Source organism: Prinia subflava, chromosome 22 (genome assembly GCF_021018805.1).
Source record: "Prinia subflava isolate CZ2003 ecotype Zambia chromosome 22, Cam_Psub_1.2, whole genome shotgun sequence".
NCBI lineage: Eukaryota > Metazoa > Chordata > Aves > Passeriformes > Cisticolidae > Prinia > Prinia subflava.
In genome coordinates this window covers 3,851,503-3,878,212 of record NC_086268.1, presented here as the reverse complement: position 1 = coordinate 3,878,212, position 26,710 = coordinate 3,851,503, and the positions used below count along the sequence as shown (strand labels likewise).

Sequence of the window (26,710 nt, the reverse complement as noted above, 5' to 3'; positions counted from 1 at the left end):
GGGCTCTCTCCCGGGGGTCTCTGTCCGGTCTGTCGGTCTGTCTGTCCGTCTCTCCGCGCCCCCCCCAATCCCCTCGCACTCCCCCGCCCCACCCCGCGCCGTTCCCTCACGGCCCCGCCGCTCCCTCACGGCCCCGCCCCCGTGGGCGCGCGCGGGCCCCTCCGGCAGCCAATGGGAGGCGGGAGGCGGGGCCGCGGGGCGGGGCGCGGCCAATGGCGCCGGGGCTGCGGGCGGGGCGGGGCCGGGCCGGGCCGGGGCGGGGCCGGGCTGTGTCGGCGCCCGGCGGGTCGGGGGTTCGGGGCCCGGGCCGCGGTGCCCCGGTCCCTCGGTCCCTCCGCCATGTGGCCGTGCGGGGGCCGGCGGCAGCGCCGCCTCGGGGGCGTCGCGCTGCTCCTCGTCGTGCTGTGGCTGCTGCTGCGCAGGTGAGACCCGGCGCGGGCCCGGGGGCGCGGGGGTCGCGCCCCGGGGGCGGCGGGCGGGGTCCCGCGGCGGCGGGGCCGGGCGGGGGTGGGCGATGGGCGGGTGTCGCTGCCCCGGCGGGCGCAGGCCCCGCCGCCGCCAGCGGGGTTGGCTGCGGGAGAACTGCGCATGGATGGAATCGGCGGCGTCGGTGGAGGGGAGAACGGGTATTAATGTAATTAACATAATTAACGTGATTAAAGTCCGCTCCTCCTGCTCGCTGCCGGAGAGTTACGGGCGGGAGGCAGGCTCGGTAGAACCCCATCTTTTCCCACCGGAGACCCCCGCTCCCATCATCCCTCGGCGGAGCGGGAGCGTGGGAAGGAGCGCGGCAGTAACGCGGCCGCCGCGCCGGGATCACCCAAAGCTTTAAATAAATATCGCACCTGATCCCCACAGCCCTTGTCCATCACCGAAGGCACCGCGGAGGGGAGCCCCGCTGCCAGCGCCCTCGGTCGGGTTCTGTGCGGGGCTCCTGCTCTCCTGCCGACCTTGGCTCGGGGGAGCTTTACATCATCGCAGCGCTGATGGATGATGCACTTGGAGAATCGATCGCTCCGGCACATCTAACCCGGCTCCGGGGCTCCCTGACGTGCTCGCCCCAGCGTTGTTTCTCTCTCTCCAGCCCGTTCTGGAGCTGGCTGTCCCTGCTCTGTGTCCCCAGAGCAGTGTGGTACCCATGGCCCATGCCCACCAGTCTTCCAGTCTTATCTTCCATCTGCTGGTCCTCTGTAGGCCACCAGTAGCAGCCAAAAGTTGTTTAAGGTTCCAGCTTGAATCCCACGTAATTCAGACCACGTTCATTTTAGGGGTGATGCTCTTTCCCAGAGGAAATATCCCAAGTTTGCAGCTTCCAGGTGACAGAAACTCTTCAGTCCCTCACAGTGACATGCTGGAGAATGCATGGAAATACACATGGATATGTATGGAGATGTAATATAGTTGTTTATTGCCAGCTGGAAGTTTTATAACAGGTTCTTAAAATCATAGTCGGAAGTAAACCTGATCCTCGGGGCTATGGAAAAGCTTTAATAAATCTTTGCATAATTAGAAGCAAAATTCATGCACAGCTGGCCTTGGGTTTGTGCCACCTGGGTTTTTAGGGAGGATTATTGGAAACTGATACCTGATGGAGGCACAGAATCTGTCTCCTGGAAGGGTGTATGCAAACCCCTGCATGCAGAATAAACCCCTGTGTGCAGAATTAACTCTTCTACAAAATATTGTGGTTGTTACCTCAGCCATGGTCAGTGAGCTGTGAGCCAGGGCAGCTCAGGGCTTTCACTTTCCCCTGGCCTGAGGAAGCCCAGAATAAACAGCAAAGCCCTTGGAGGTCTCAGTGGAGCTTAGGGATTAGCAGCAAAGTCCCTTCTCCTCTGAAGCACGTCCTTTAGCAGCAACAAAGAATTTACTGCCTTTTCCCCCTGGTTTGGCTGTTTTCTTTTCCACCAGCTTTTTTCTCTGCTCTGGATATGGGGTGGTTGAACACTGAAGGTAAATCTCTCTTGCAGAGATGACTTCAGCCACATTTGAGTTTCACAGGCACGAACAGCGAGGCTCTTTGGTTCAGAAGTTAATTGGGACTTTCCGTGTGTTGTATTTTGCACTTGGAATTCCATCTTACAAAGGCTTATTCCATCTTGTTGGACTAACTCATCCGATCCGACTTCAGAGTCTCTGCTCTGGGGTTAGCTGGGTAATGGAATGCTTGTTTTTGTTAGTTTAGTTTTGGTTTGGTTTGGTTTGGTTTGGTTTGGTTTTTTTTGCAAAAGAGACTTCCCTGAAGCAGGGATGAAATCACAGAATCACAGAGTCCTAGAATTTGGGCCCGAAAGGATATTAATGATGACCCAGTCCCACCCCTGCAATGGCCAGGGACAACTTCCACTACCCCAGGTTGCTCCAAGCCCCATCCAGCCTGACCTGGAACACTCCCAGGGATGGCTACTGAGGTTGACAAAGAAGGCCAGGAACCTTTAACAAAGTGAAAAAAAAAAAAAAAAGATTAGTTGCAACCTGTTCTGTCATTATAGAAGTGAGAAAAAAAATCTACTGGGAGCTATAAATTGCTCTCAGGAGGAAGTGCAGAGCCCAGGTACACTTTAAACTCTGGCAATCCAGCTCAGGCTAACAGGATGAAACTCTGCTGAGTCACAGAAATGTTTCTTCTGAGGTTACTTGAACAGATCCTAATGTGAAATGTGGGTTTCAGGGTATCTAGGATAATGTGTTGAAAATATTGGGAGCCTGGGAGATTCCTACCAACCTTTCTTGGGGAGAAAAAGCACTGGGGCTGGGGAGTTTTAAAGCAGGAAACTTGGTAGGAATGTGCCAGGTTAGCTATGCCTGGGATTTAGAAGATGAGCTTAAGTGATTAGTTTATTTTTATCTGGCTGTGTGTGCTTCCTGAGCACAGCCTTCATTCTGGCACCAGTCAGCAGCACTTCTGTGTGCAGGGGTAATTTAGGGCTCTACCTAGCTCAGAAACAACTTGCAAACTCTTTTCCAACCTAATCTTTAAAAATTGGAGTTTTGCATCTCCAGACCCCTTTTGAGCTTTCCACCTCTGGCTCTCCACCTACAAGAGAAGTAGATGTAACTGCTGGTTTGGTTTGCCAAAGTTACAGTCTGTAATTCAGCAGCATTGAGGGGCAGGTGGCCGTGGGATGTCTTGTTTGAGGCTTGAGAACCCTTTCCCCTGCTGCTGAAATTCTCAACAGCTCTTTGAGAGCAATGCTGTCATCTCCCAGCCTCATGTCATCATTCCCTGACTGCATTTCTCATGTAAATTGAGCATTTTTGGTTCTGTTCTTACTCGGTCAGTCACGCTTTAAATGTGGCAGGTTGGTGTTTTGTACTCATTTCTCCTACCTGAGCTGCACCATCATCATGAACTGTTATCACCCCACCTCCTGACAGAGCACAGGCTCCTGCCCAGCACTGGTTCTGTGAGTGGCAGGATAATCAGTGTGAGTCTCACTGGCCACGGGCAGTGAACATCTCATCTGGCTTCCTTTTCCAGGTATTACCCCTGCCTGCTGCCGGTTGTTTCAGAGCCCTGTGAGAATGCTCTGCTACTCAGGTACCCTCTGAGCTTGTCAGCCAGCCCCTGCAGTACCCTGCAAGCCTTAGATTTAGCTCCTTTTAGCCCCCCTGTGCTGTCAGAGGACGGGCAGGCTGCTGGTTAGCAATCCCTGTACTCCACGAGCTCTGAGCATCCTCACCCTCTGCTAACAACTGTTTCACACATAGCCTAGGCAGCAGCTCAGGTGTTCCTCTCTTCCCTCCCTGCGATGTTTCCCCCAAACGTGCGGGTCATTCCTGCTCTCTGGAGCTGGGAATTCATTCCTCACATCTGGCTCTGATGGGGAACAAGCTGCCTTTGTCTGGCTCTGTGTGTTCAGAGCTGTGCTGCTGGGGTGGGCGATGCAGGCGGTGACACTGCTCTGTGTTTTGTTGATTAAATGGGGTTTGGGTTCAGCCAAAGTGAGCCGGGAGCTTGCAAGGCCATGAGCAGTGCAGGAACTGACCCAGAGGAGCTGTGACAGCACGAGTGCTCACCCTGGGAGGTGCTGAGCAGCTGCTGGCCCCATGGCTCTGGTTCTTTTGGCAAATAACATTTTCAGGATTAACATAAGCAGTGATGTGGGCAGAGGTAAGTTTGTGGTGGCAGCTGATTTAGTCCCTCCTAGGTGATGAGTGTAATCCAGGGGCTTCATTAAATTGAGCAAAAGGTTCTCTGTCACAGGGAACAGGTGAGGGGGTTTTATTTTTTCCATGCTTAGAGTTGGAAGATACCAGAGTCCCCAGGACATTTGGGATGCAGCTGCTGGTGGAACATGGATGTGGAAATCAGCCATGTGCCCTCCTACAAAGAGCAAAGCAGGGGCACAAAGGGCAAATCCTCCCTCCTGCAGAGCAGGGAGATGTTGAATTCCATAAGTTAGGGAAGCGTTTGTGAGTATTGGGAGTGAAAACTTGATCTCATTCACATCCACGATTGCAGCAAGTGAGTTTCATGCTCTGTGTCTGAGCAGTGCCAGTTGTAGAGTGTGGCACAGTGGCTTCAGGGGGGAAGCAGCCAGTGAAATGGATTTAAATCCATATATAAATACATTTGGGAAGATCTCCCAGCTGGCTTAGAGCCTTCTCTGTGCTCTGTATGACCGAGAGTGTGGCTTGCTTGAGAAGCAGCAAGCTCAGAGCTAACCTTGAAGGAGGAGGACACATCCCTTCCCCAGGACTGGCTGCTCACGCATCTCCTCTTCTCTCCCAGGTTTAACTGGAGCGAGCTGACCCCTCTGGGGCTGTGGGGCAGGACGCTGGGCTTGCAGACAGAGAACTCCCAGTTCCTGCTGGAGGGGATGCCCTTCCGCATCCTGGGGGGCTCCATGCACTACTTCCGAGTGCCCCGGCAGTACTGGGAGGATCGGATGCTGAAAATGAGAGCGTGTGGCCTCAACACCCTCACCACGTGAGTGCCCGCCCTGCCCAGCCTCTGCCCTCCTCCTCCTCACCACCCCGTGGTTCCATAACAACGCATTCCCAAACTTCTTACAGTGGGAAGAGACACAGGAGAGGATGGGGGTGTAGCAGGGCATTTCCACTCCAAGCAAAGGATTCTGTTTGAGGAAAAAGTTGTGGTTTGCCGCTGGGATATAAGGAAATCAAGCTGGAATCTTCCATGCCCTTAAATCTTCCATGCCCTTCTAGTCAATACTGGCTCAGTGCCAGCATAGGAGCACCTGTTGTGCTTTGGAAATGTTTCTCTTTCTATTGGCAGCAAGCCAGATTGTCCCTCCTTGATCACTGCGTGGATAAGAAGGAGCACAGAGGTGCTCAAGTGCTTTTGGGGGTGTTTTAGCAAGGTTTCAGGGGCTTCTCTGACACCTGTGCTCAGCTTTTGCTTTTTGTTTCCGTATTGTTTGTTATTTTCTCATTTATTAAAACCTTTTGATTTACAAAACACTCACAAGGAGCCCTCTGGCAATATTATTAAATCACTCTGGGAGGTTGCAGGTCAACCCTCAGGAGCTGATACACCTTCAGGGGCTCATTACACTGTATCATAGTGGGGCCTCAGTTCTTCTTTGAGCATCCCAGACCTCACCGTTCACCTCCTCTGCCTTTCAGGTACGTGCCGTGGAACCTGCACGAAAAGGAAAGAGGGAAGTTTGACTTCAGTAAAAACCTGGATTTAAGGTATGTGGCACAGACAGCTCTGGTGGGAAATACTCCTGTTAGGAGGGGAAGGGATGGATGTTGGGGGTTGGGTGAGGATGTTATTTCCAGATGTGTCTTGACCAGGCAATGGGGACTGGGTCCTTCCCCTGCCTTCTGCAGTCCTGGGAACTCCATCAATGAGGCTGCTTCATCAATCCCCTTCTGCTTTGGCGCCTAAATTCAGTGGTGATTGGAGTGCTGGGAGTGGGGGTTCTGCAGGCAGACAATAATTCCTGTGTCTGGGTCCCCAGGGCCTTCCTTTCCCTGGCAGCTAAGAATGGCCTGTGGGTGATTCTGCGCCCTGGACCTTACATCTGCTCCGAGTGGGACCTCGGGGGCCTGCCCAGGTGAGTGTGGAAATTGTGGGAATTGTTCAGTGCAGGTACAAGCAAATCCCAACTCCTGATCACACAGTCAAGGTTCCTTCAAAGGAATTGCTTTAGAATGGCTTGATGGGAATATTTATTTTCTGTGTCCCCAAAGCAGGTGAATGCTCATTATCTTATAGAGCTCTTCTGATTTTTTTTTGAGTGTTTAAAACAATAATAATTTTTTTATGATATAACGATTACAGTAAGAAAATAGAATTGGGGGAACCCATTGCTGTTGCACCTTTACTTTGCATAACATGAGCAGGATTTGCAGCTTGATGTAAGAATTTGCTTCATCTCAGCCCCATTTTAAAAGTCCTGCTAGAAATCTTCATTTTATGGCTGGCAGTAATGAAACCCCACAAGTTTTCCAGCCTCCTCTTGTGTTTTCCCAGAGGAGGCTCTGGGAGCACTGGGACTTGCCTGGTTCCTGAGTGGAGCCACTGCCACGTTACCTCTTGTTTTCCTTACCTGCACAGAGCACAAAGTTCAGGGGAGATACTTGGGGATTATTTTTTTTTATCTTTTTGCTTTGCCTATTGCATCAGAGTTCAGGTGTCAGGGACTTACTCCTGAGAGCAGAGCTCCTCATGACCAGAGCCAGAAGCCACCTCCACATTTTGAGAAGTTCATCTGTCACATCACCCACATGTTTTATTTATCAGACAGATAAAAAATCCTAATAAAGAGCAACAGTACTATTCTGATTTTCCAGCTAAAGAGGAGATGATTTTTTTTAAGTCCAGAAAGCCATATTTAGCAAAGAGTTGAGTCTTTCAGATCTTTGGAAGGATATTAGTCAAGGCCTCATTTTGCAGAGAAAATGAAGATACAGGTTCATTCCCCTTAAATTCTTACATCATTATACTGTTCTGCTCTTCAACAAATTGCCCTTTTTTTCTGTTAACGCCAAACAGAACCCGGCCTTGTAAACCAGCAGTAGAAACCATGGGAACAATTACAGAAATCTTTGTTTGGAGAAGGGATTGGGATTTTTTGAAGGACCACTTGGCTGCAGAGTGCCCTTGGGAATGCAGGGAATTCACTTTAGAGTGATAAGATGTGAATCCTTGAAGTATTGTTGGTAGAGGTGACGAAATGAGTTTAGGCCTGAAATGCAGAACAAAAAGAAGAGGAAGAGATTGGGAATTGGAGCCTGGAGTGAGTTAGTTAGTTAGTTAGTTAGTTAGTTAGTTAGTTAGTTAGTTAGTTAGTTAGTTAGTTAGTTAGTTAGTTAGTATCAAGGTGAGGCCACACCTTGAGTAGTGTCCAGCTCTGGCCCCTCAGTTTAGGAAGGACATGGAGGGGCTGGAGTGTGTCCAGAGGGGACAACGAGACTGGTGAGGAGCTGGGAGCACAAACCCTGTGAGGAAGGGCTGAGGGAGCTGGGGGTGTTCAGCCTGGAGAAAAGGAGACTCAGGGGTGACTTTATCACTCTCTACAACTCCCTGAAAGGTGGCTGTAAAGTTCTAGTCAGGAAGGGTTGGGCTCTTTCTCCAGGCAGCACTGACAGAATGAGAGGACACAGCCTCAAGCTGTGCCAAGGGAAGTTTAGATTGGATATGAGGAAAAAAGTTTTTTCCAGAAAGAGTCATAAAGCACTGGAATGATCTGCTGGGGAGGTGGTGGAGTCACCATCCCTGGATGTGTTTAAATAAAGGCTGGATGTGGCACTGGTGCCGTGGTTTAGTTGAGGTGTTGGTGCTGGGTTGGACTCGATGATCCTGGAGGTCTCTTCCCAACCTGGTGATTCTGTGAATTCTGTGAATTTACGAGTGAGTGATGGACACTGGTGTCATTCACACCTCGGGGTGTCACAGCTGCCCTGTGGGCTCTGCCGGGTGACACCAACGATCCCTGCCCAGCTGTGACTTGGTGCCAGTGGGTGAAATAGCTCTGCTTGACTGGACAGGAGTCTCTAACACACTCCCTCTCCTGCTTTTCCCCAGCTGGCTGCTGCAGGACCCCGAGATGCAGCTGAGGACAACGTACAAGGGCTTCACAGAAGCTGTGGACGCCTATTTTGATCGCCTGATGAGCGTTGTTGTCCCTCTCCAGGCAAGCACTGGCAGAGAATTCTCTTTTCTGACCCAGAGATGGGGCAGCTGAGAGGTGTTTTAAAAACTTTTATTCCATTTTCAGTCTCATGTGAAGGGTGAAACAGCACAGATGTTATAATTTACACCATCACAATCAGAAGCTAACTATTTCTTAATTACAATACATTATAAGTGTTTCTTGGTCTATCAGCTTTTGCCACACAATGCTGTAAATGCTTTAAATCATCTAAAATTAATCCTTGTGGGTCTCACTACAATGCATCTTTTATAGTTCTATTTCTCCAAAGTATCCAGTCTTATTTTCAAGGCCTTTGAAACTTGTTTCCAGTTCCATTCCTTTCTCAACAATGCCTGCCCTATTCCATGGCCTTTCTAAGTCAGCATTTCTTATCTCAGAGTTTACATACAGATGCACAAGGCTATGTGAGCCTTCTGTCAAGCTTTAAAAATTCTCTACAAATGCATTTCCCACAAAGCATGATCCTTGTCCCTCTCCAGGGCTGGGGGTGGCTGCACAGGGCAGTGTGAGCTGTGTGTGACAGCAGCAGGGCGAGGTGACAACAAATTTTTGTAGCACTTTTGCTCCAGGAATCAGCACAGGCTGCAGTTTGGGAGGGTGGAGCTGAGTCCATTTGACTCTGGGCCATCTTTCCTGCCAGCCAGTGTGATTTAGAAATCATGTTGAACCCCTTCTTTCTCCCTTTTGTCCCCCACAGTACAAGAAAGGAGGTCCCATCATTGCAGTGCAGGTGGAGAATGAATACGGTTCCTATGCCAAAGACCCAAACTACATGACCTATGTCAAAATGGTAATGGTGGCACTTTTACTTGTTCCTCTGTCAATCTCTCCCATAAATCACCTTCCTCACAGTGTTTTCTTTTTTCTGTATAACTCTGGAGTGTGGCCTGAGAGACTCTTGAAAGCACCAGCTGCATTTTCTTTGGATGTTTCCTCCAGGAGTGGAAGAGTTGGCACGTGACCCTCTCAGTGCTGATAAATCTGTGTTCTTACATCTTCCAGCTCCTGATAGGGAGCTGGGGAGTGTCTGTAGTGCAGAGCTGGCCTTGAAGGAGCTCTCACCTGCGGGTCCTGTTTTGCCTCTCCAAGATGATATTTCCAAAGGTTTCCCTTTGCTGACTTTCCTGGGAGGAAAGTAGATGGGAACAAGTCACCAGCACGCTCCTAAACTTGTGTAATCAGCATCAGGAAGGTTCATTTGCCTAATGCCTCCCTTAGCCCTGTCAAAAAGAGGTTAAACTGTGCCCTGGCTGCCCTGAGTCAGTGATAAGGAGTTGGGCTGTGCCCAGGGAGGATGGATGATCCTGGTGGATCTCACAGCATTGTGACCTGTGCAGGGCAGCAGATAACGAGATCTGCAGTGTGTTTGTTAAAAAAACCAAAACAAACAAACAAAACCCCAAAACAAAACAGAGTTTGTTGTTTAATTACCTCCCACTGAATGCCCAAAGGTCTTGCTGCACATCAGGGGGGTCACCCATCCAGTCTTGCACTTGTGCTATGGATTATGGGATCCTTCTGAAACCTTTTAGGTACCCCAGCTGCACTCTGAGCACCCTGAGGCTCGGGGTGTCCCATTGCTCAGGGTGTCCAGAGGCTCTTCAAACAAATAAATCCATGGCAGGAGTGCTGATGTCCTCAGGGCTGTGCCAGCTCCTGCACTGACCCCATCTCCTGCCGTGATTTAAGGTTAAATACAAAGTGTGTATACAAACAAATCAGAGATCATGCCAAACAAGGGATTTTCAGAACTCTAAATGAAGGGGACACGGGAACTCTGGGGGTCTGAGCAGGCTGCAGGCTTGGCCTTGCTTTCCATGGCTCAGTGAGGAAGGAGCTTGTGCTGTTTGAGACTTGTCAGGACAGATTCCCCCGCCAGGTCTGTGGGGGTGTTTTAGCAGTGCTGTTTCATCATATTCTGGGATTGTGTGCAATTTGCATCTGAGGCAGTGTAGAACAGTTAGAGGTGAAAATGTGGGAAAGCAAGATTTGCAGGGCTTTGATTTTGGTTGGAGTGGGATCTAATCTGAGGTGGGGCTCCGAGCCTTGGTTCTGGTTCCTGGCAGGGTGATTAACTCCAGTCTAGCATCTATCACCAAGATGCATCTTCCTGGAATTAATAAACTCATTAAAAACACCCACAACTCACACAAAACCTCAAATCCCTGTGTTTACCTCACTCTTTGGGTGCAATCCCTGTGCCTTCCTAAAAAGTGCCAGGATGTATTGACATGGCCCTTCCCACACAGAACTGAGCTTCTGTTCCTGCTGCACTCTGAGAGGCATTTACTGTGTGGCAGCTCTGCTGTCCCATTTTGCATTTGCACTCAAATGAGGGGAAAAAACTTAACATTAATGCAGTGCTCAAAGAATTACCTCAGTAATATTAAAAAATTCCAGTTCTCTCAGCAGCTGAATTCTGTTTGAATGCAGCTCAGGTGTAAATTTGGTGGTGATGGGTTGATAAAGTCACCAGGTTGTCCCGGCTCTGGGCTGGGTTTCTCTGCAATGTTTCTCTAATGCAGACACTGTGCCATGCCCAGGTCTGCTCTTTGTGCAGGCAGGGACAGTAAACAAAGGGCTTTATCACATTCCACAATTTGCAGTTTAGACTGAAGAGACTGAAGCCTTGTTCTCAGAGCTGCTGGGAGCTGGAGGAGTGACTCCAGTGCAGGTTCAGTGAAATGAGTGGTTAATTAACAACTAAGGTTTCCTGATCTCTCCTCAAACATCAGCCACTGTGCTGTTAAGAGCCAGCTGCAAGAGAACAATCCTGATGGGAGGAACCCTGTGTGTGCAGGGGGACTTTACAACCTGTAATATTGAGGAGCCACTAAATTCATTGATTACTGAAAAACATTTGTACCTGAGCTGTCCTGTGATGGTGTTCCTTGGAAAATCAACTTTTCCCTCTCTTCAGCTTCCACTGTCAGGCAGTCAGGAAGCCTGAGCTGCTTTTCCTTTCCTCCTTGCACCTGAATCCCTCTTGTGATGAAAGCAGTGAAGCTATTTATGACATTGATATCAGAAGCTAAAATCCTGAAGCTGGATGCATCAGTGAGAAACCAACCCAGCTTTCTGAAACAAAAGATTTTCCAGTTGTCTTTAAGCTGGGAAAAGTAGGCAGGGAAGCTTTAGGAGCAATGGGAGACATCACAGGGATAATATTTTATTTTAAGTCACTGCCAGGCTGTCCCCACAGAAGGTGATACTGCAGTGCTTTAATATCCTGGGGAGTGCTGAACTCTGTTCACACAATGGCTTTTGCTCTTTTTAACCCAGGCCCTGTTAAACAGAGGGATTGTGGAGCTGCTGATGACCTCAGACAACAAGAATGGGCTGTCCTTTGGCTTAGTGGAAGGAGGTGAGTGCTGCTGGAGCCGAGGGAAGGCTGTGATCTCTGGGGAACGGGGCTTTGGAAGGAAATCAGGGCTTTAATTCACCCTCTGCACCCACTGGGTGTGTTCTGATGTGGTAGGAGGGACTCCTTGGCTGGATGGTGCAGCCAGGACAAACCCAGACCCTTCCCAGGAAGGTTTAGAGTGGTTTATTTTCCACATAAAATTTAACACTGTGTGAAGGGTTGGGCATCTGTACTTGCCACGGAGTCAAGACATGGCAGCACCCGGAATTTCTTAATGTTTCACCAGACTACAAGGCTGAAAATGCAACTTACTGCTTCATTTCAATATATATATAATATATATTATATTGCTTCATTTCAATAGATATTATATATTTAAATTGTGTTATTATATATTATATGTTATATATTATATATTATAATATTATTATGTATTATTATATTAATTTTTATATATATTATATATGTTAATTTATATATATATTTCTCCTCAGCGATTACTAACAGTAGTAACTCGCTCCTAAGGTAGATGCTCTGCAATTAAAAAGAGAAGGAAAAAAGGTCCATTAAAACCTTGGTTTTGAATTTTACATTTAAGCAGGAATTTAGCAATAGTTTGTGGGGCAGCATTATCTTCACAGCAAGTTTATTTTGGGGTGTAAAACCTTAGGTGGGTAAATGAGGGTGTCAGATGTGTGGAATACAGAAGGATGCCATTTTCCCTTTTTTAAAGTGTAATTCTGATAAGTTTTTTAAGTGCTGCTTTGCACTCTCCTTCATTTTCCTGTGAAGAAATGGAGGTGCAGCTGCCTGAGTTTCACTGAGCCCTAAATCTGACTGTTTGGGGCTGTGATTCTCAGAATTTCAGGTAATTTCAGCAGGGATTTACTCTGTCCTTGGCCTTTGCTGTCTTCTGTGTTCCTCCAATTCAGGCTTTGCAGGGTGCAGGCTTTGAGTGCTCCTGTTACCACTCAGCCATAAATAATATTGAATTTCCAATCTCAGGCATGCAGATGATTACAGGGCAAGACTTTGCCCTCCTTTTTGTCCCTCCTTTTGCTTTTCCATGTCAGTATGAGCGGGATAAATTCATTAACTGAAGTCATGGCCGGGTGATTTTGTCTTTTGTTTTTTGTGGGGAGTGCAGCAGTTTCCAGCTGTGGCCACACAGAGTCACTCTCTGCCTGCCACAGCGCTGGCAGGAGAAGGGAGTGTGCAAATCCCTGCCTTGCCTCATCTCCTCAGGGGATGTTTGCAGCTCCTTCTCGCTCCCAGTTTCTTTTCCAGCTGTTCTGCTGGGAGCTCTTTGACCCCAGTTTGCCTCGTGGATGTCACAGGGATCTGTTTGTCAGAGCCAAGGTGTCCCTGCTCACAGGGTGGGGAGGAAGGAGAGGCAGGAATCTCTCCCCATCCCTGCCCAAGGCCAGGCTGCACAGGGTTTGGATCAAACTGGGATAGTGGGAGGTGTCCCTGCCTTTCCAGGGGGTGGGATGAGCTTGAAGGTCCCTCCCATCCCAAACCAGTCTGATTCCAGGAATTCCAGGCTGGTCTGACCCTTCTGGGAGCTCGTGGGTGCCAAAGGCTCTGCTGTCCCTCCAGGCTGAAGGAGCACGGTGGGATGCTGTGTGTGTGTGGGAAGAGCATCCCCTGGGGAGGATAAATGAGGCTCTGGGGCTGCTTCTCTTTCCATGGTGTGCTGTTAATCTTCATGAAGAGCAGAGCTGGGCATGTTCTCCTTCAGAAGTGCCAGCTAACGAATTACCTCAGTGCTAAATCCACCTTTTATTTTGTTCTCCTTTCGTGTTTTCTGTGCTGAACTCTTCAGCTCAGCGCACTGCATGGGTCAGCCTATTGAAATCAAGGTATAAATAGTGAGAAGGGAGCTTTTTCTTCTGTAAATATTCTGTTTGAAGTGCTGTGCCTGACACAACTGGGGCTGGGTATGGTGGCAGCTCTCTTGTTAGAAGTCACTTTTAAATTTAATGCCGAATCACATCACGGCTGCTGCGTTTGCAGAGTTTGTCTGGGAGAAACATCAGCGTGGCCGAGGGCTGGGAGACACAAAAAGGGTTGAAATTCCTGCCAAGGGCTGGGACACTGATCCCAGATTCCTGTCTCTGTCCTGCAGCGAGGTGTTCCCTCTCCAGAGCCTGAGGATGGGCAGGAGCACAGAGAGCTCTTCCAGTTCCACTCCTCCGTGGTTCTCTTGCCCTGTGGTTGCTCTGGCTCTCCCCCACAGACATGACAAGCTGGAGGATATTTCCTGGGAAGAGATTCCTGCAAAAAGCCTGGGAGAGCAGCGTGGCACGCACACAGGGCTTGCTAATCAGTTTGCCTTTATGTGGTTCCTTTTAAGTGAGGATCTCCAAGTGCTTTACAGGCTCAAATTAAAGCTGCTGACACCCCAGGAGCTGCTCTGATGCTCTCTGTCTCTAATATCTCTGCACATTAGAGCTGAAAGATGGCCTGGGAGGATTCCACTGTCTGCTGTGTTCACTTGGATTCTGCAGACCAAGTGAAGGCTTTGATGGGGAATCTCTGAGGAGGTTATTTGGGGGTTCAGAAGGTGTTTCACCTCCCTCCTGCTGATGGAATCTCTGAGGAGGTTATTTAGGGGGTTTAGGAGGTGTTTCACCTCCCTCCTGCTGATGGAATCTCTGAGGAGGTTATTTGGGGGTTCAGAAGGGGTTGCAGCTCCCTCCTGCTGGGCTGAGGCCCAAGGAGGTGGTCCCCTAGACATTTTGGATGAGTCTAAATTAATGCATTTTTGCTTTCCCACTAGCACTGGCCACTGTTAACTTTCAGAAGCTGGAGCCTGGGCTGCTGAAATACCTGGACACAGTACAGGTAAGGTGCACAAACACTTTGTCCATCCAGATTTTCCAGCACTAGAAGTGAGGCACTGATATTCTGTTAGGGATTTGTGTGTCGGTTTGGGGCTTCCTTCTCTTTAGGCCAAATCCTTCTGGAATCAGGGAAGGAGGGTTGAAGTATCCTGTTATCCAGCACCTTCTAAAAAGGTTTTTCACCCAGCTGTGCCCTGTGTTTAGCTGTGAGGGGTCAGACTTATTCAGGTGTTGATACCCAGAGCACCCCAGTGCACAATTGTTCCATCATCTTTTTCCCAAACTCTTTCACCCTCATGCTGTGGGTGCTCTTTGCAAGCTGCTGATGTGCTGCAGGGGTGTCTGTGCACTGGGGGTTCATCTCCAGGGCCTCATTCAGGGTGGATTTATGAAGTTTTGAGGTGTCACTTGAGCATTTTTGACCCCTCTGTGCTGTCAGGGGTGTGCATCAGGGAGGGAATGAGCACTTGGTGTGAACAGCATCCTGGTTGTGATGAGGGAGGGGTGAGGGAATGGAAAGTTTTGGGGTTAGTGACAGCTTATCTCTCTCTTTACACCCTCTGTCCTCTTTTCCTGAGCTCTGCTTGCTCCAAATGAACGATGTGAGCAGTTGGGATCTGCCCCCAGCCCCGATCAGTTCTCACCTCTTCCCTTGGCTTTTGCCTGGCTGGGGAGGGAGGCCCTGCTGGCCTGCTGGATGTCCAATCCTGCAGCTTTCATTTGTTTTCTTTTCCTCTCAAGCCCTGCTGGCCTGCTGGATGTCCAATCCCGCAGCTTTCATTTGTTTTCTTTTCCTCTCAAGCCCTGCTGGCCTGCTGGATGTCCAATCCTGCAGCTTTCATTTGTTTTCTTTTCCTCTCCTGGCAGAAGAGGCTCTGCTGGAAATGCCTTCACCTCCTTTAGGTCTTCCAAACTTCCCCAAACCTGCAAATGAACAGAAGGTGGCACCTTCCCCACCACATGAATGCAAGGTGGCCCCAAAAAAGCAGCTCCTCCTTTGCCACACTGATTACGAGATAGGAAATGTTTGTAGGGTTATGAAGCTGTTTTATCTTTTCCTGTTTATGAGTTTTTGTTCCAGAAGGTGATAAAACCCCTTCTCTGACCGGTTCACTGGGGATGGATTGATTAAATGCATTTCCAAGAGCTGGAACATTTATGTGATTACAGGCAGTTGCTCTCTCCTAATGAAACACGAGTTTCTTTAATGCCACTTACCTCAGCCAATTCCTGTGGCATCAGACAAAACCCAAAGGGCAAAAATGAAGCCCAGGGGGCTGGAGGGGCAGCCAGGTGAGCACACACTGCCCTGCCCATGCCATGGCAATCCTGCAGGAGCTTAAGGAGCTGGCAGGCGCTGACAAATGGAAAGCAGAGCCTTTAATGAAGACCTAATTCCTGCAAATTCTTCCCTGCCAGCAGCATATGCAGCATTAAAAAGGCATTAAAGCAGCTCAGGTCTGCTGCTGTACCTTGGCAAGCAGTGCCTGCCCTGCACCTGCAAGCTCTCAGCTGGCAGTGGCAGATAAGCAGACATTTATAAATGTGTGTTTCTAGCAGGAACTAAACACTGACAGTTGGTTTGTCCCTTTGCTCTCCCGAGCAGCAGCAGCCAGAGCTGTTTGATGGCACCTGGTTGTGAGCTCTGTGACCAGCACAGGCACAAAGCTTTGCTTGCCTCTTCTGGCCATTGCTGGCCCACAGCTTCTTGTTCCTCACTTGCCCAGAGCTCCTCTTGTGCATTTTGGCCCTGCCAGTTGAGAAGGAAACACTCCTGTAAAACCACGTCACCACATTGGATTTGAACAATGCTCCTCTAGGAAAATAAAAATTACTGGTGACTGCAGGACTGTCCTGAATCCATTTTAACTCTGTTTTTCTCTTGACAGAAAGACCAGCCAAAGATGGTGATGGAGTACTGGACTGGGTGGTTTGATAACTGGGGAGGCCCTCACTACGTCTTTGATGCAGATGGTGAGCACCAAACGCTGTTTGGGGAACAGTTTGTGCTGGATTTCAGCCCCTTGTGAGTGCAGCACCTTCTCCCTGTGATGCCTTGGGAAGGCTGAGCTGGAACAGACATTAGACAGAGTTAAGAGAATAAAGCAGGGATTTATTGAAAGGCCTTTAAGGTACGCCTTGGGCAGGACAAGAGCCTGGCCAGGGCTACACCCAAAGTGGACCCAAAATGGTCACAAAATGGGCATAAAATGGACCCAAAATGGACCCAAAATGAACCCAAAATGTGCACAAAATGGACCCAAAATGGTCACAAAATGGACAATTGTTCACGAGGTCTCACTTTTTTATGTTTTGGTCCATTTGCACATTGGGGTTTAATTGTCCAACTCCAGCTCCAGGCTGTGAGGTCCCATCCTTCTTGTTCCTCCCTCCAGCCACCCTTGTTTGTGCTTTTGGGCTGAAAGTTCTCCTTGTTCTCCAGCAGGAAAAGGATTTGTTTTGTGTCCCTGCTGTGTGCAGAGCTGAGTGACCCTGACTGTGAGCTCAGAGCTGCACCCTGGGCAGCACAGAGCCTGAAACACATGAAAACTCAAATTTAAGGCATCACCTGGTTTAAAAGCTCATTTGGAAGGCAACTACTAAAAAAAACAAACCCCTAGGGCACCTAAAGAGCAGTGAAAACAGAGCTATCCAAGACTGGTTTAACGACTCTCATCCTCCTGCAATTGTCTTTGTAATTGGGTCATTAGTGTGTTCGGGTTAGGATCTGACTGAGGAGTCCTTGCAACTCTTCTTCTTAAAAGCAAAATTCCTGCTGGAGGCCACGAGCTTTTCCCCTTTTTCACCTGGAGGAGAGGTTGTTTGAATGTCTGGATGCATCAGGAGATGCTGCCCCTCACTGAGGGCAAGATGCAAATCCCAACACAAATCACTGCGATCGCACAGGAATGACCAGAAATGTCTGATTTGAATTCCTGGCCCGGATTCGTGGTCTGTGGCTGTGGCAATTAAACACGAAAATCAAGATGCTTGACTCCAGCAGGTAGAAAACATCAGAGGGCTGAAAACTTTTTTTTTTTTTTTTTTATGTGTTTTTATAATCTGCTCTGCTAAAAAGACATGCCATTGGTCTGCAAGAATGGACACCTCTCTCCATTGATTAATAATACAAACAACACCTAGGAGAGAGGTTGTTAAGAGAAAGAAATATTGTTTACCCAAAAATGTTATGAGAAAGAAAAGTGTTCGCACAAAGCTGCCTGAAAAAAGAGAAACTACTGAAAACTCTTAGGAAATCCAGCAATTCTCAGAAAATCGAGTCCACATGTGGCTTTTTTTTTATTTTTGCAGAGATGGTGAATACTGTAGCAAGCATCCTCAAAACAGGAGCATCCATCAACCTCTACATGTTCCACGGAGGCACCAACTTCGGCTTCATGAACGGGGCTTTGGAGGCTGACGAGTACAAGTCGGATGTCACCAGTTATGGTGAGTTTATCTGGGACTGCCCTGGGCCAGGGACAGCGAGCAGCAGCACTGGGGAGTGATCAGCACAACCACTGTGTCCTGCAGAGATGAGCTCACACAGCTCAGCAGTAAATTCCTGTCTAAAAGGAGCCTTAAAGGAGTGTTTCCAATTCCCAACCCATTCCAGCAAGTGGGGGATTCCCTTATTCTGAATTGTAAATAGAGGTGTCACAGATGATGAATTGATATCTCCTTTTTCTAGGGAGAGATGGGGATCCAAGACACCATTTTTTAATTTTGACAAGTCAAATTTTACCATAAATCTCTTTTCATCCCAACAGCCCGTGGTTAGAATGGTTCATTGTTGCCTTCATCCTGTGTGAAATTCTGGCTATGTGCAAATTAGATCTCTGAAAGTGTGAATGGCTCTTCTCTAAATTAAGGAATTTTGTGGCTGTTTAGTGATGTTCACTCAGATTAAAGTTTGCAGATTTCCCTACTACAGACAATGCCATGAAAATTGTGCCTGGGGCTTTTATTTCTTGCATGAAGCCATCCCAGAGCTGTTTTATGTTTTTCAAACACGTGCTGCTTTGCTGCTTTTCCAGATTATGATGCTGTGCTGACAGAGGCTGGGGACTACACATCCAAATTCTTCAAGCTTCGGCAGCTCTTCAGCATGGTCATTGGTAATTCCAAACCCAGGAACCCTGCTCCACCCATGCTGTCAAATTAGGGAATTATTTAAACTGCCCCTTCTGCTGGGGCTCTGCTTGGTTGGGAATTAAGGATGGGAGGATCAGAGGAGGTGTGGAGGGGTCTTGAATTTGAGTTGTCTGAAATGATTGTTCCATTTTTCTTTCTGCTTCCCAGGCCAGCCCCTTCCTCTGCCTCCCATGATTGAAAGCAAGGCCTCCTATGGTGCCATCCTGCTGCACCAGTACATCTCTCTCTGGGATGTGTTGCCAGCACTTTTACAGGTAGTGACACCTCTTTTCATGCATCCCACTCCTAAAAGGCACCAACTTTTAGAGCAATTTGTGCTCTATTTGTTATCCCAAAAGGAGAAGGTTTTTGCCAAGGATATGCAAAAGCAGCGAATCTTTTATCTCACCTTTTTCCACTGCTGCTTCTGTTCTCTTGGAATTGTGGCTTTGCAAGTCCCTGGCTCCTTTTTCTGGTGTTTTGGTGTCGTTCCCTGAGGGTCAGGAGGGAATTTGGGTTGGACCAGAGCTCTGAGGCTCTCACCTGTGGCAAGGTGTGCCAGAAATGAGCCCCCCCTGGGTGCTCTGTCAGTGAGAGGCCACTCCTGATGTTAAATTTGCTTCTCCTCTGCAGCCCATAAAGTCAGAGTTGCCTGTGAACATGGAGAATCTGCATCTGAACGACAGCATTGGGCAGCCCTATGGATATGTGCTCTATGAGACTGTCATTTTTGGGGGGGGCCACCTGCACACCAGGGACCACGTCCGGGACCGGGCACAGGTAGGGGCACAGGGCACAGGGAGGGACACAGGGAGGGGCACGGGGCACAGGTAGGGGCACGGGGCACAGGTAGGGGCATGGGGCACAGGCAGGGGCACAGGGAGGGGCACAGGTGGGGGCACAGGGCACAGGGAGGGACACAGGGCACAGGGAGGGGCACAGGGCACAGGTAGGGGCACAGGGCACAGGGAGGGGCACAGGGAGGGGCACAGGGCACAGGGAGGGGCACAGGGCACAGGTGGAGGCACAGGGCACAGGGCACAGGGAGGGGCACAGGGCACAGGAAGGGGCACAGGGCACAGGTAGGGGCACAGGGAGGGGCACAGGGCACAGGGAGGGGCACAGGGCACAGGTAGGGGCACAGGGCACAGGTAGGGGCACAGGTAGGGGCACAGGGCACAGGGAGGGGCACAGGGCACAGGTAGGGGCACAGGGCACAGGTAGGGGCACAGGTAGGGGCACAGGGCACAGGGAGGGGCACAGGGCACAGGTAGGGGCACAGGGCACAGGTAGGGGCACAGGGCTCCCTAGGGACTCACTCAGCTCGGGTGGAGGCAGGAGATGGGGGAAAACACGACAGATCAACTGTGTGATTCACTCTTTCCACTTCTCACCTCAGCCCTAAACCCTTATCCCTTCTAATTAAATTTCCAGTTCCACTCTGCTAAAACTTAGAACATCTTTAAACATCCGAGTCTTGAATGATATTTTGATTATTTTATTCCCACCTGCGCTGACAGTGACACAGTTTTGGACACTTGAGTTGTAGTTTGGAGCAGTTTTCTCCCCAAATGCAGCTGGAGTGATGTGATTGTGACATAATTGATGAGCAGTTGCTGTGGTCTCCTGTGCTCTGTTCTGCAGGTGTTTGTTAACACCATGTACGTGGGGGAGCTGGACTACAACACAGTGGAGCTCTCCATTCCTGAGGGACAGGTAACTGCTGGGGATGGCTCAGGGTGTGGAGAACAGGGTCACCAAAGAGGGAGAAGTCTCAGAAAGGCACCTCCTCCTAACCCAGACCAGCTTGGTGCCCTAATCAGACACGGGTAGTGGGATTGCACTGCCAAGTTACCATTTGTGATTGAGAATTGGGGCCTGAATGCTCTTCCATGGAGATAATTCGTTATTGTAGCCCTTGCTGCACATAAACTTCTTACCACAGCCACAATATGGAGTACCAGTCCCCTGTTATTGCAGATTAAATCCATGCAGGCTTCATCTTCCTTAGCACAAAGCAGGTTCTGAGGGGCTTTGGAGGCTTTTGGGTCTCAAACTGAATGAGGGGAATGTCTCTCCTGAGCTCTGAGAGCAGTTTTACCCTGGCACTAAGAACACCAAGCACATTTCAACAGAGCTGTGGTGGCTGCAGGAGCAGGTGAGGGGGGTGGATGTTCTTAAGGCTTGTGGGAGAGTTTATGGCACGAGCCTGCCCTGTGTCAAACTCCATTTCTGGCCCTGTGGGCGATACCAAAATGGGAATTAAAAATTCAAGAGGAGTAGAAAAAACAAACAAAACAACTCAGAAATGTTCTGTGCGAAGGCTGCGAGTTCCTCGCTGTTTGCAGCAGAGAACTTTAAAATGGATTTACAAACTGCAGCTGCAGAAGGTGGCAGTGCCACCTCCCCCCTTGAGCACCTCTGCTGAGGCTGGTGCAGCACTGGTGCAGCACTGGTGCAGCACTGGTGCAGCACTGGTGCAGCTGATGCCTCTCCTGGTTTGTTTGTAGCAGGGCTTCAGGCAGCTGAGGCTCCTGGTGGAGAACCGCGGGCGCGTCAACTACGGGCTGGCCCTGAACGAGCAGAGGAAAGGTGGGTTTGGTTCTGTGCCCCCTCCCTGAGGCTGCTCGGGGTGGGGATGCTGCAGGGCAGCCTGTGGGCTGTGCTCAGAGCCAGCTGAGGGCACAGCACTGCTCTGGTGGTGCTGGTCAGGGCTGGGAGTTGGTGGGAATGGGGTGTGAGGGAGGGAATGTGTTCAGGAACATCCTCACCTCCTGTCTGGAGTGAGCAGAGGAAAAGCTGTGGCTGCTCAGTGCCCTGCACCAGGGTTTATTTTATCAGGGTACAGCTAAACCCAGGCTGTCAATGGATCTTGCTCTGCTCTGGGTTTCCTAGGTGATGCTCAGCTCCCTTCCTCTTGCTCTGTGAGCAGATTACTTCACAGGGAGGGAAGGAAAATACCTTTTTTAATACCTTTTTTAATCTGTGTATTCCCTGGAGGGGTTGATATTGGAGGATCACACCATTTAAAAGCTCACACGGTGTCAGGAAGAGGGAACTGCATCCCCTTGAGCAGAATTGACTGAAATGCTCAAGCCTATCACACACAGTGGTGGAGCTGGAAGGGGTTGATTCTATTTTAGTGGGGAACTATGTGCAAAAGCTCTATAAAATAGATTAATGGAGTTAGGCATGTGACTGTATCGATTTTATTTAATGCAGGAAAGTTGCATAAACCTCAGTGCAGCCTAGGCAGCCTCAGCCCTGTGATTAGGAGGCTGCAATAGCACCCAGGCTTTGCTTCAGGGAGAGCAACTTTAACAAAAGGGTGCTGAAGGTGAATGACTTATTCTGTTATAACTTAGATTAAAATCCTGGGATGAAAAGCCCTGGCTGTGCCTGTCAGAGAAGTGACTGACTGCTTTAAAAAAACAAAAAACCTGTGCATGGTCAGCTCAGTGAACCCCAGCAATGCCAAGAAGCCCCAGGTGCTGCCTGTGCCTGCACATCCCAGTGTGTTCTACTGGGAGCCACTGGGGAGTTGAGGGAAAGGAGAGGCCAAAGTTTAGGGATGCTCCCCGCTCAATCTGGATGAGCAGTGGGACCATATGGGCTCTAATTCCACTGCAGAACTTGGCTGCTTTCCATCTCCTGCTGTTCTTCAGGTTCAAAGAGCAAAATCCATCAGCTTTAGCTGTTCCTCAACTCTTCATTACCCCCATTGCTCTTGCAGGCTTAATTGGTGACGTCTTCTTGAATAAAACTCCCTTGAGGAACTTCAAGATTTACAGTTTGGAGATGAAACCTGCCTTCATGAAAAGGTTTGTGGGATTTTAACTTTTTTTTTTAAATTTTTTTGTTCTTTCCTCATTTGAAACCACCTGTTTTCCAGCAGGGCAGGGTTTCATAGGGAGCAGCTAAATGAGACAAATTGAGGTAGCAGTGGGGAGGTGGATTTTTACACTGGGAAGTTCCTTGCTGATAGTTTTGCCTGAAATAGTGCAGGGACTGGTGCCAGCTGATCCATCCCATCATTTAGGGGGGAAATCTAATCCCACTGTGCAGGATTTAAAGCTTTTCTTGCAGCAGGGTTAACTCAGGTAGGTAAAAGCCAAAGGGAAGGATCCCCTCACACCCTTAAGTTGGAGATTTTGGGTCTTTCTGGAAATTACCAATCTGGCTGATATATTTAGCAACTCAGCCTGGCAAGGGATGGATTAATTCTAGAAAGCTACTGATAGTGCATTAACAATCCAGATGGCTCGCTCTCTTTTATGTTGTTTTGCTTTAATTCAAGGAGGGAAATTTAGCAGGGGGATGTTGAAAAGCCTCTGTCAGCACAGACAGAAAACCTCAGCAAATGTTTCAGGCAGCAGATGCCCTCTGGACTCTGGCCACAATCCAGAGACACTCTTTTAGTGATGTTTTTAATACCAGAAAGCAACTTATGTGCATCCCCCAAGATATCACAGCTGCCCCATTTTGTGTAGGAGGGGGGAGAGAGAGGCCACGTTAAACCGAAATGGCTTTTAAAAGGAAAAAAAAAGCCCACATTCTGAAATGAAATACCTAAGGACAGCTTTCCCAGGTGCTGAGGGGCTACCTGAAGGATAACTCCCAGCCTTTTGGACTGCAGGGTGTTAGAGGAACATTTCCAGCGAGGAGCATTAAAGCAAGTGAGCTGCCACGGCCAAACAAAAGCAAGATTAGTCACCACTAGCCTCAGCTCCTGGCTGCTGACCAGCAGCACTGAAACACAATCAGCTCCCAGTCCCCTCGGGGGAGGAGGGAGAGGAGTGTTGTGAAAGGAGCTGTCACAGGCTTTTAGTTGAATAATTCAGCAGCAGCCAGGCTGCACTGGATCAATAACTTCCCCGAGTCCAAGAGCTGCAGTTTGTAAGGGTTGGAGGGAACATGTTCTGACAGAAGCTCAAGGCTTCTGTGGGATCCTGCTCTCCTTATTTCCTCCTCTGCTTGTGCCCTGCTCCCAAATTGTTGCCGCAGGTAAGAAATAATGTCAGATTTCCCCTAATTGCTGCACACCTGCAAGGAGGTGTTTGTGTTCCTCCAGTGTCAGGTTTGAATCCTGGCAGTTCTGCAGTCTCTTTTAGCAAGCCACAGACATTTAAAGCACCCTGGCAGATCTGATGGATCCTGAGTAATGTGATGCGGAGCTTTTATCCCCCAATGATTTGGGTGGATGGACTTAAAGATGCTCCACTCCCACCTCTGCCACGGGCAGGGACTCCTTCCACTGTCCCAGATTACTCCAGCCTGCCCTTGGACACTTCCAGGGATCCAGGGGCAGCCACAGCTTCTCTGGGCACCCTGTGCCAGGGCCTCCCCACCCTCACAGGGAATAATTTTCTCCTAATTTCCAACCCAAACCCGCTCTCTCCCAGTCTGAATCCTTTTCCCCTTGTCCCCTCACCACGCACCCTTGTAAGGAGCATTTCCCGTGGCCACCAGAGGTGGTGGTAGCAGACCCAGGTCCCCTCCTCTCGTCCCCCAGCCTGTCCTGGATGTCCCCAGGATGCTGGGGACAGAGGCAGGTGGCCCCGGGGTGAGCAGTGCCTCTGTTGCAGCTTGCAGCACGTGTCTGGCTGGAGCACGGTCCCGGATTATTTTGTGGGGCCGGCGTTCTTCCGCGGGAGGCTGTGGATAGAGCAGCAGCCACAGGACACCTTCTTGAAGCTGCAGGCAAGTGCTGGGTGTTCTCACTCAGGGTTTTTAAACAGCTGCTTGGAGAGACTCTTGTGTAACAGCTCTGACTGATCTCTGTGCCTGCAGCCTCTCCCTCTCTCTCAGAGAATTATTCCGAGGTCTGACAGGCTCCTCCAGGTGATTCTGTTCAGTCTGGAGAGCTCCTGTGAGCAAACGTGCAGTGCTGACCCTGCAGAGCTGCCAGTCACCACTTCAGCCTTTTTTTATTGGCATACAAATGCTATTTTCTAGTTGCAGAGGGGTAATGGGCACAGAAAATAAAGGAGGGCCTTGTTTTATTCCTGTCTCCTCAGCGTGAGATGGAAAGAGTCACTTCTTTGTGGCCGTGGCATGGGAGTTAGCATTCCTGTCATCCTTCTGTGGGAGACTGCGTGGAACTTCAGATGAGATTTTAAATATTATTAAACTTCTTCCTCTGATTTCCCTGCCTTAGAGCCAGCCTTGTGCCCAGCCTTGCTGCCCTGCTCACTTTCCCATTTATTGGGAAAATCATACTTGTTGTATGAGGCCAGCCAGCAGCAATTCAGATTTTCTGTCACCTGGGAAAGAGGTGAGGGCAGATATTCCATGCTTGGGAAAGAATAAAGGCCTGTCTGTTCAAAGGCAAAAAAATTCCTATACAAGCACGAGCCACAAATTGCACATTTTTGAAAGCTTTATCCTTTTAATGAGCACATTAAGGATAACTCCTGTTCAACCGGGCTTGTTTAAATGTTCCTGGCTGCAGGGATTTGCACAGGCAAAGCAAGCAGAAAACCTGCAGAAAGTGGCTGGAAAGAATGCAAGTGTGAGAGCAGATTTGGGTTCCTGTGGGGATGCTAACGAGGCGGCAGAGCTGCAGCAGTAATTCCGTGTTCTGCCTTCATTGCAGGGCTGGGAGAAAGGAGTGGTGTTTGTCAATGGGCAGAACCTGGGGAGGTACTGGAAGATTGGACCTCAGGAGACGCTTTACCTTCCTGGGCCCTGGCTGCGGAGAGGGGGCAACGAGGTGAGAGCTCTGCTGGGCTTGCTCTGTGCCTCTTGTTACAGGTCCTTGTCCCAAAGAGCCAGACAGGCACAGGCATCAATCATCCCTTAGCTGAAAGCCAGGGCAGTGGAGGGGAAGGACACTGCTACCTCCTAAGACCTCTGAAAGTTAGGGAAGGTGCTGCCCTGAAGCTGCCCTGGCTCTGACAGGGCTGGCAGGATGGCAGCTGAACCTCACAGCTCTGCCTCCAGCTGGAAATGCAGATAAACCTGGTGTGATGCTGCTTCAGCTGGAAATGCAGATAAACCTGGTGTGATGCTGCTTCATCCCTGCCCCACATAGCACCGAGGCAGAGCCTCAGCCACTCTTCAGACCCACCCCGTAGCCCTCATTTCATGTCTGAGATGGTTTTGGTTTGTGACATTTCTTTCCCAGACGATTTGCTGTAAACAAAAAGGTGTTTTGCTCATGTATCTGTGTTATTCCTTTTAGAGGAGGGACTTCTTGATGGCCCTCTGGCTTGAGCAGTGTGGTTGAAGAGGTGTTAAGTTTGCCATCCAATCACATTGGTCTCTGTAAATAGTACATAAAGAAATCACATTTTGAACAAACCTCTCTCTCTAGCCTTCTGAGAATTCAGGCAGTCAGTGCGGCTCATTCCGTGTCCTACAGTGGCACCACACTGACTGATCAATTAAATGGTGCTTCCTTCCCCTCCTCCTAAGAACATTTGAAGCCCCCCAGGCTGTGTAAGAAGGGTTTTTGTCTCTCCCCGTGCAGATTGTCATCTTTGAGGAGCGCACGGCGGGCCGCATCATCCAGTCCGTGGACATCCCGTACCTGGGACGGACCCAGTACGTGGACTGAGAGCTGCTGGGCCACGTCTGGCTCACCCTGAGCAGCCCTGCCTGCATGTCTGGGGACGTGATGGCTCAGCACTGGGGCGTGCTCATCTCCACCACAGCCAGGGGAAGGATTTGCCCTCTGGCAGGGAGTTCAGAGGAGAGGACAGCCGGGGGAAGCAGGGCAGTGCTCCATGGATGGATGGATGGATGGAGCTCCTCGTCCCCCTGGACTGCTGAGGCCCCCCAGCCCCGATGGCTGAGCATGTTCTGGACCATCTGCTGGATGTGGGGGAGTAAAAAGGTGCTGGAGGCAGGTGAGAGAGAGAGAGAGAAAGAACTGAAGCCATCTGAACCTGGAGCTGAGCTCAGCTTTCCAGGGACTTCCAAAATGTGCTGTTGCTGGCCTCCTCGTTTTTATAATTAGGTAGGGAGAAAATGGTTGGTGAACGTGTGGAAAACCATTCTGGTGTGCTTTGAGGCAGATTTTAGCAAGTCTCTCCGCAAAAAGGCCGTGATGTGTTCCCTTGTTGGAAGGCAAGGTGGTTGTCAAATGACTTTTAATCTCAGCTTTATTTTTCACTAAGTTTTACTATGGAGGTCGTCTCTCTCTCAAAAGGAAAAAAAAAATAATTTAAAAAGTGAGATGTGTTTTGTCTTCTGTCAGTTGTATCGTTATGTTTCAGGCCAGGCAGGAATGA

The 26,710-nt window shown here is 49.6% G+C and overlaps 1 protein-coding gene across 4 annotated transcripts; it reads left to right on the top strand.

Annotated features, from left to right (window-relative positions):
• Window positions 1-248: 248 nt before the first annotated feature.
• Window positions 249-26,650, top strand: LOC134561116 (beta-galactosidase-1-like protein 2). 4 transcript variants are annotated; one of them, XM_063417795.1, is made up of 20 exons: window positions 249-422; window positions 3,482-3,541; window positions 4,736-4,933; window positions 5,593-5,661; window positions 5,934-6,029; window positions 8,003-8,111; window positions 8,830-8,922; window positions 11,415-11,496; window positions 14,279-14,343; window positions 16,232-16,316; window positions 17,655-17,792; window positions 18,380-18,460; window positions 18,645-18,751; window positions 19,110-19,256; window positions 20,121-20,192; window positions 20,990-21,068; window positions 22,210-22,297; window positions 24,062-24,176; window positions 25,072-25,188; window positions 25,948-26,650. In XM_063417795.1, the coding sequence occupies exons 1-20, from the start codon at window positions 340-342 to the stop codon at window positions 26,032-26,034; spliced, it is 1,971 nt and encodes a 656-aa protein (XP_063273865.1). In that variant the 5' UTR covers window positions 249-339; the 3' UTR covers window positions 26,035-26,650. The 4 variants fall into 4 exon arrangements, with proteins under 4 accessions (XP_063273865.1, XP_063273864.1, XP_063273867.1 ...); XM_063417794.1 differs by having other exon boundaries at window positions 20,987-21,068; XM_063417797.1 differs by lacking the exon at window positions 3,482-3,541.
• The last annotated feature ends 60 nt before the right edge of the window (window positions 26,651-26,710 follow it).